At 48.8% G+C, this 8,976-nt stretch overlaps 1 protein-coding gene across 1 annotated transcript; it reads left to right on the plus strand.

Annotated features, from left to right (window-relative positions):
• Positions 1–1,036: 1,036 nt before the first annotated feature.
• Positions 1,037–4,643, plus strand: Npw (neuropeptide W). Its single transcript, XM_051179738.1, has 3 exons — positions 1,037–1,109; positions 3,364–3,961; positions 4,433–4,643. Exons 1-3 carry the CDS (start codon positions 1,037–1,039, stop codon positions 4,542–4,544), a joined length of 783 nt encoding a protein of 260 aa, XP_051035695.1. The 3' UTR covers positions 4,545–4,643.
• Positions 4,644–8,976: the final 4,333 nt, after the last annotated feature.

An 8,976-nucleotide genomic window follows, 5' to 3' on the forward strand; every position in this document is an offset into this window, starting at 1 on the left:
TCAGGCTACCTCCAGGGGGCGCCTCACACCTGTTCCATTGCTATTCCCAGAGGTCTGATTTGGAGTGAGCAGCAGCGCCTGGGGACCTAAAGGCCTGGGGACCTAAAGTAGCCTGTGTCGTGCCTAGCTGCCCGCCCACAACACTCTCCAGGCTGCTCTCTCCAGGACTAGGGCTCCCAAAGGAACACAGCAGTGATGGGGGTGGCTTTCATTGACGCTTGTCTGGTCTCAAAGGTCCTCATGCTCCCTCTGTATCCTCTACCAGCCCCATGGAAGTATTCGCTCTGACAGGCCTGGAAGAGTTGAAGCAGCAATAGATCTCCCCCACCAGCACTGAGTGCCTACTGTGTGTCAGAGATGGTACCTATAGTGTGTCAAAAATAGTTTCAAGACCCACACCTTGCAGATGTGTGTGTATTTTTATATTTGTTTGTTTGTCTAGGTACGGGTTCTTACTAGCCTTAAACTGGCTGTGTAGCTCTGGCTAGCCTCAAATGTGTCCTCACTGTGTAACACAGGCAGGCCTGGAACTCACCATCTTTCTTGCCCCAGCTTCCCAAGTGCTTGGGTGGCAGGCATGTAGTGTTCACACCCGGCATTACTTGTTTATAAATAAAAGACAAAGTGATCACTATCACCACTCCCTCACTTTACATTTTTGATTGTTTCTTTTTATTTTTTAAAAGATTTATTTATTATGTATATACTGTTCTGCCTTCATGTATGTCTGCAGGCCAGAAGAGGGCACCAGATCTCATTACAGATGGTTGTGGGCCACCATATGATTGCTGGAAATTGAACTCAGGACCTCTGGAAGAGCAGCCAGTGCTCTTTCTGTTTTGTTTTGTTTTGTTTTGTTTTTCAAGACAGGGTCTCTCTGTGGCTTTGAAGGCTGTCCTGAAACTTGCTCTGTAGACTAGGCTGGCCTCGAATTCACCTGTCTCTGCCTCCCAAGTGCAGGGATCAAAGGCATGTGCCACTACTGCCTGGCAACCATTCCCTCATTTAAAAATAGGGAAACTGAGGCAGGGGGATTATGGTACTTACTCTCTCCACCCTCATCAGCATCGAGTCTGAGGCAGATTTGAATCCAACTACCCAGACCCAGAGTCAGGTTTTCCAAGTGAGGGAGGCCTAGAGGACCTGCTAGAACCCTGGGGCTCTTCTACCTCTGAAGTAGGTGACTCCTCTTTCCCTGCACTCACCTTTTAAAAACTCAGTCTTTACATTTTTTTATTATTTTGTTAAGTATGGGTGTTTGTCCTGCATATATGTCTCTGTCCTACATTCATCCTGGTGCCTGAAGAGGCCAGAGTTACTGATGGTTGTGAGCCACTACACTACATAGGAGCTGAGAATCAAACCAGGTCATCTGGGAGAAAAGCCAGATCTCTTAACTGCTGAGCCATCTCTCCAGCTCTCACCCCACTCCTCTTGTTTGAAGATCAAAATATGGTATTTCAAGCTGGGAATGGTGGCATGTGTCTGTAATCCAGCAGGGTCAGGAGTTCAGAGTCATTCTAGGCTATATAACATATTTGAAGCTAGCCTGGGCTACATGAGAACCTCTCAAGAAACCAAAACCAGGGGGCTGGAGAGATGGCTCAGTGGTTAAGAACTCAGATTGGCTTCAAAGTCATTGTAACCCTCCTGCCACCACATGTTTGGACAATGACTCTATTTTTACTGGGTGATATTTCTGAAGAGGTATAGCATACTTCTAGTCACTGTGCCCATCTCACCCCAGAGATCTCCAACTCTATGGCATCTGCTCTTCAGTACACACACACATTAAAAATATATAAAAATAAAAATGTAATGGTTTATTTATTAATTTTAATTGTATGTAGGTGTGTGTGTCTGCATATGAGTATATGCAAGTGAGTGCAGGTGCCTGCTGGAGGTCAGAGCCTCAGACCTCTGGAGCTGGAGTTACAGGTAACTATGAGCTACTTGATGTGGGTGGAGAACCAATCTCAGGTCCTCACTGATGAGCTATCTCTCCAGACCCAAAAATAAATATTTTTTTAAAAAGGGACAAGGGAGCTGGGCATTGGTGGTGTGTGCCTTTAGTCCCAGCACTCAGGAGGCAGAGTTTGAGACCATTCTGGTCTACAAGAGCTAGTTCCAGGACAGCCTCCAAAGCCACAGAAAAACCCTGTCTTAAAAAAAAAAAAAAAAAAAAAGAAAGAAAGAAAAAAAGAAAAAAAGGACAGGGGACCTGGAGAGATAGTTCTTTGGCTAAAAGCCCTTGTCGTTGCAGAGGGCCCAAGTCTGGGTCCTGAAGCCACATAGTGGCTTACAACCATCTGCAATTCTAGATCCAATATCCTCTTCTAATCTCCACAGGTACCAGTCTGTGCACACAGTGATAATATAGTCATATACATAAATAAAAACATTGAAAAATAAAAATGATGATATCAACAAAATCCCCGGTGTTGGGTATCCGAATGTGCTGTACCTGAAATGGCTTGTTTGTTGAGTGTAGGAGAGTTCAATCAGAAGGATATGGATGGTCAGGGAAGAGTACATTAGATCCTCCCCTCTTCGTTGGGGGGATTTCTCCACCAGAGCCATTTCAATAGGGTCTTAAAGGAGGATGAATGAACAAATCACAGGTTGTGGGGTTAAGACCCCCCCCAGTTGGTTTCTCTGGTGAAGAGGTCTTGTGAAGAGGCAGGATCACAGAGGAGCTCTGGAGTTTGGTAGGGCCAAGTCAAGCCTGCTGAAGCTGAGGGTTCCAGGAGGGACTGCCTCTTAACCTTCTAGGTCTTGGGAAACAGGGATGGCATCATAGGGCCAAACCATCCTGCCTGTCTGCCTACTTGCCTTCCTTCCCACCATCCCCCTCCTTTATTTCTTTCCTCTTCCTAGAGATAGGGTTTCATAGCTCAGGCTGACCAGGTAGCCCAAACTGACCTTGAACTCATGATTCATGCTGGGATTATAGAACTGTTTCAATGTTTTCAAGCATTCTTCCATCTGTGGAGGATGGGTTTATGTGGGAATTTAAGTGCTCTAACAGGTAGGAAGAGAGACAGCCCTCAGGGGAGGGTGGCCCAAGGCTCTCAGAACTCTACCTGTCTGCTTTCAGTGAAGCCTCCACAGTAGCAGTTCCTACCAAGGGGACATCCCTTTGCCACTGGCCCATCCTTGTGTTCTGAGACCATGGCAATGGGACTCCCTTCCTGACAGTTCCCTTCCTGTGGGTGAGGGAAGAGCAAGCAGATATATCCCCACTAGAGCCTCAAGAGCAATCCAGCTAGCGACCTACTCAGTGAGATGCTTCTAATTGTCTGGGTTCCCTCTTCTCCCTCCATCCATCCACCCTCTTCTTTCTCCCTTGGGTGAGCGCGGCAGGTGCCGCGGGGGCGAGCCGGGGCGTGGCCAATGACAGACTTTTGTCGTACCGACTGACCAGTCTCCTCCAGCCTCCTGAGCTCCGACGTCCTAATTCCACAGCAGGCATAAACCCTGTTCTTGGTCTAGCCCACCAAGGGGCCTTAGAAGTGAGCGCGCTGGCGCCGAACGGAGAAGTGCGGGGCCCCGGGCCGGGGGTTCCTGTGAACTGGCCCCTGCTGCCACTGCTGCTGCTTGTGCTCCTGTTGCCACTGCCCGCTGGGGCCTGGTACAAGCACGTGGCAAGTCCCCGCTATCACACCGTGGGTCGCGCCTCGGGTCTGCTCATGGGGCTGCGCCGCTCTCCGTACCTGTGGCGCCGTGCTCTGGGCGGGGCCCTTGGACCGCTCTCCCGGGATACTCTGGTCCCGGGGCCGGTCACTGGCAGCGCTCTTCCCCTGCTTCCTTTACCGGTGCAGGAGCTGTGGGAGGCACGACGCAGGAGCTGGAGGGCTGGGCTTCCCGTCTATGAGTCCCGGAGTCCGCGGGACCTGGAGCGAGCCCGCCAACCGGAGCATTCGCTGAGCCTGCGTTCCTGGATCTCCGCAGAGACCCCTAGGTAAGTGGGAGAAGGAGGAGGCAGGGAGTGGGAGCCGCCAAAGGAGTTTCCAGGGGTCTGACCAATAGCCAGCCTCTGCATATTGGTGTTTTCTTGTTTGTTTGCCTTGTAGCTCAGGTTAAACTCCTCCTGATCCTTCGCTCACCTACCAAATGGTAGGATTACAGGCGTGGCCACCCCGCCCGGTTTATAGGGTAGTAGAAATGGAACCTCGAACCTAAGCAAGCACATTGCCCATTGAGCCCTATCTCCAGCCCTTACTTGTTTGTTGTTTTATTTTATTTTGTTTGCGATTATTCTTTCCCATCCTCTTGGGTACTGATTTTACAGGTGTAGTCACCATGCTTCCACCCTCCCTACCCATTTTGTCTCCCATTATGTTAGAATTTCCCAGAGTCCCTTCCCTAGCATCCGGAGGACCGAATGGAGCGCACTTCCAGTGCTTCCAATGTCCTACTCCGTTCTTTCTAGAGCCTTGGGAGAGACGCTTCGCGCCCAGCCATGGTTCCTGCAGCACATCCTCATTGCCAACCCTGTCAGGCTCCGAGACCATCCCAAGAACTTATGGCGCCCCCAGGCCTGACCTAGGCAGAAGCAGTCACGACTGTTTCCAGGGAGCACAGCTCGTAGCGTCAGCCAGTCTTCATGGTCTGGTCAATAAAACCAACCTGGTTTCTGCGCCCCCGCGTGTGACCCTTTTTCTCTGTTGTGTACTTTGCGTCTAGCTTCAGGGCGTACATAGCTGCACGCCCACGCCCTGGCAAATGTCAAGAACCCCCTCCCTGATGAGACCAGCTCATCAATCAGTCCTTAGGGGCACAGTCGGGGGTGGGGGGGGGGAGAGCAAAGCTGAGAAGCTTCCGGGCCTTGGGTTGCTTCCTCCTTAGTGATCCGTTCCCTGTTTATCATTGTATACACCAGCTCAGGATCCAAAATATAGCGACCCAACCTACCGACCCCTACAGGAATCAAGGCATACATTTCCAGGGTTCTGCCTGTCCACTAAAACATATGGGAGGAGAACCCAGTGAGTGGATTCTCCAGGTGGCCCTCTCTCCGCCATCTGTCCAGACTGAGGAGACTTGTGAGCTTTGCCCCTAGCCCAGGCAACCCACCAGGTCTTTTGCTCACTTTCTGGTATTAATTTTGTCTGAATGTTCTCGAACCTCTTCCGTCCCCTCAGCATCTGGAGGATAAGCAGAAGACACAGGTTCCTTTATACTTATGCTTCCTTTTTAGGGAGGAAGCCCCTCAGCCCTCACACCTCACTTCTCTGCCTTCTCTGCATTTCCAGTCATTTGCTCTGGTACCACACAAATACACTTTGTCAACTGTGCATTGGGGCACAGGCCTATAACACTAGAATTTGACCAACTGAGGCAGGAGGATTGCTGAGTTTGAGATCAGCCTGAGTTACATAGTAATTTCCAGGCTACTGTGGAACAAAATACACAGGACAGACAGACAGACACACACACACACCTCTTTGGGCTCCCTTCAGCTTCACATATCTGGGATCACCCTTTGCTGCCTCTTCAAACTCTTGAATGCTGGGATTACCTGCGTGACCAAAAACCTACCTGTCATCTGCTGTTAGAACTCTCCCTTGGTCCACTTGGCAAAGACTAAGAGCAGGTAGTCCTGTCTGCTGCCCACTCTGGCCATTCCTTCTGACCTACTACTGCTTATAGCCTCTTCCCAACTTGGCCTCTAGATGTCAGCACTCCCCACCTTCAAAAAGTTAAAAAAAAAAAAAAACCCAAAAAACAATTATGTGTGTGTTTTGCCTGCATGTATGCAAGTGCACCACATGCTTGTAGTGCTTTTGGATGCTAGAAGAGGGCATTGGATCTCCTGGAACTGGGGAAACAGTGGTGTGAGCTACCCAATGTGGGTGCTGGGAATTGATCTCAGGTCCTCTGAAAGAACGGCAAGCACACTTAACTCTGAGCCATCTCTTTGGCCCTTAGCATATAAAATTACATTTTGTTTATTTTTGTTCTTGTGTGTGTATGCACACACCTCTGAAGGTCAGAACACAACATGCTAGAACTGATTTTCTCCTTCTACCGTGTGGGTGGGTCCCAGTAACAGTTTTTTGAATTTTTTTTTATCTACTTATTCATTTATTTGTGTGGCTGTATATCTTCCAAGGCACGCTGGGCATTGGTAGCACCCACCTTTAGTCCCAGCAATTGTGAGGCAGAGGCAGAGCCAGGGCTATGTAGTAAAACCCTGTTTCAAAAAAAAAAAAAAAGTAGGGGAGAGTAGTTCTACTTGAGGAGTCACAATCTTCAGTTCTTCTGAACCAGAGAAAGGGCTATGTGACACCAAGGTAAACAAATTTAGGTCTCCATAAGAATTAGGATAAGGTAGTATTCCTTGACCAGCAAAAAAAACAAAACAAAACAAAACAAAACAAAAACCCCAAAAAACAAAAAAACTTGCAACCAAACCTGATATCCTGAGTTTGATCCCTGGTACTTCTATGGTGGGAAAAGAGAACCAGCTCCTGCAAGTTGTCCTCTGGCAGCTGTATGTGTGCCTTGGGAGATGGTTTTTTGTTTTTTGTTTTTTGTTTTTTGTTTTTTGAGACAGAGTTTCTCTGTATTGTTTTGGAGCCTGTCCTGGAACTAACTCTGTAGACCAGGCTGGCCTCGAACTCACAAAGATCTGCCTGCCTCTGCCTCCTGAATGCTGGCATTAAAAGAGTGCACCATCACATATGACCCAGATTTTTGACTGCGATCCTCAATAAATTTAACTTTCCAAAACATCAGCAACCTGACCATGTCATCCCTACTGCTCATGGGATAAGCTTAATGTCCTCATGCTCTATACTCAGCTATATTTGTTCTCTGTGCTCTCTACCTCTTACTGAAGCTTGCAAGACCAGATTCCAGAGCAGCCTGAGTAGCCTAGAGTGTGCACCACAAAAGACTCCAGTTTGGGGGCTTCTCCAGCTCTGGGACCCCATGCATACATAAGTCAAGGTACACAAACCTCTGTTTCCTCGGGTCTGAACAATGTTTACCGAGTGCTTGCCAGTGCTGGTGCCTGAGGCCAAGTAGTTAGCAAATGTTTGGTCAGAAGGGCTGGGCCACTTGCTGACGTTGTCTAGAGCGATCCTATTCTAGAGAAGTAGGTGCTAGGTCCAGGGTGAAGGGCAAAGCTAGTTGAGGTCTATTAGAGACCTGGCTTTTCCGCCTATTATTTCCCCAAGGCTCACGTTTCTATGCTTGGGTGGTGTAACCAGCCCTAGGGCTTTAACCAAATTCCAACTCCGCAGGACCGGAATTGATCTAAACCAGGGAAGTGAGGTTTAAAGAGGACTTTCTTGCTACCTCACTCACTACCCGGGTTCCTCCCCCGATGGTACAATCATAATTATTTTCGCCAGGTGGCGCTACGCAACTGCTGTTGGCGGTCCACAGCCAAGGAAGAAAGCTAGACCCAGGCGGGAAGGAAACTGGGCAAGGTCCCGGGATCCTTGGAAGGTGGCCAGTTTCCTGTCCTTCCTTTCCATTATTTCTCTTCCTGCCCTGTTTCATTTCTCTGGATTTTTCTCTGTTTTTTTTTTTTTCCTTTCGTTACGCTGATCCCGCCTGCTCCAATTTGGGACTTTAAAGAGAAGCGCCATGTAGTCTGGGGGAGAAAGCCCTAGCGAGGCCTGGTAGATGGTGTGCAGAGCCATTACTGCCCATTAGGGTAGCGGCGCTTTCCCAGGACGATCCCAGCCTTTACCCAGTGTTAGAATAATGACTCCACCCCAGGAACAGCGTTTCCCAGGCCCTGCTCACACCTAGCTTTGGCTCTTTCAAGAGGGATGTACATACATTTTTAAATGTTTAGTGAAAAATTCGCTGTCCCACCATGGGTATAGGCCGGCCACAGTCTAGGTTGCCCTTAGATAATCCAAAAGAGGGAGGGTTGAGAGGTTGGAAATGCCAGCTCTCTGTCACATAGGTAACCTGCTTGGATAGTAAGTTGTAGGACAAGGTGACGCCTAGAGGGCGACATTTCTCAAAGCTTCTGATGACCTTCTCGTATGTTGCTGGCCTTGGGACTAGGTTTCCCTATCTTGAAGGATGAAAAATGCTGGGCAGTGGTGGTGCGAATCTTTAATCCCAGCACTCCCAGCACTCCAGAGGCAGAGGCAGGCCTCTCAGTGAGTTCGACCTGGTCTACAAAGAGTTTCAGGACAGCTAGGGCTATACCATTGAACTCTTACAGCCTCACTGGCCATCTTCCTATCCCATTTTCTGAGGCCCTCACCCCATGGGAGCATACACCTTCAAGCCTTGTTGGCCTGTTTCTACTTGCTACTCTACCTGCCTCTCAGGTCCACGGGGTGTCCTGTCTGCCTAAAGCCTCTGGGAGGATTAGAGAAGAAAGTCTAGGGGGTGTGGGCTTAAAGGAGTGAATCATCCCCCTCCCCATGTCCCATGACCACACCAGGCCTACATTTTCCTACTATGTCCGATGCTCATTCCTGCTCCCCCTTGAAAAAGGGTCATCCTTGGTCTGTCCTGGATATTTTCTTTTTATTTGGAGACAGGGTTTCACTATATAGTCCCAACTGGCCTGGAGCTCACAGGAATCCACCTGCATCCCCTTACCCAGTGTTGGGATTAAAAGTGTTAACCACGACATCTAGTTATATTTTCTTGTGTAAATAGGCATTTTCTTATCCAGTTTGATTTGTGGAGTACGTGTATTTTAATTGGGGATGCAAAAGTCAGGAGAGGGTGTTGAATCTCTAATGATGTACAGATTAAGGTACATAGAATGAGGATAAAATATGAGCTATATATTTTATTCTGGAAGAAGTCACTTACTGGAAAAACCAATGACCTCCAACTTCCCACTCCAAGGATCCACGCCCAGGCACTTTCTGTGACCTGACCAATGCCACATACTCACTACACACCTGTGACTATGCCCAAATGGGTGTGTGGTCAGTGCCACAGGTGTGACTGGACTGGGTGGAGCTCTCACTATAAGATTTAGGCTTG

Source organism: Phodopus roborovskii, unplaced genomic scaffold, assembly GCF_943737965.1.
Source record: "Phodopus roborovskii unplaced genomic scaffold, PHOROB, whole genome shotgun sequence".
Classification (NCBI taxonomy): Eukaryota; Metazoa; Chordata; class Mammalia; order Rodentia; family Cricetidae; genus Phodopus; species Phodopus roborovskii.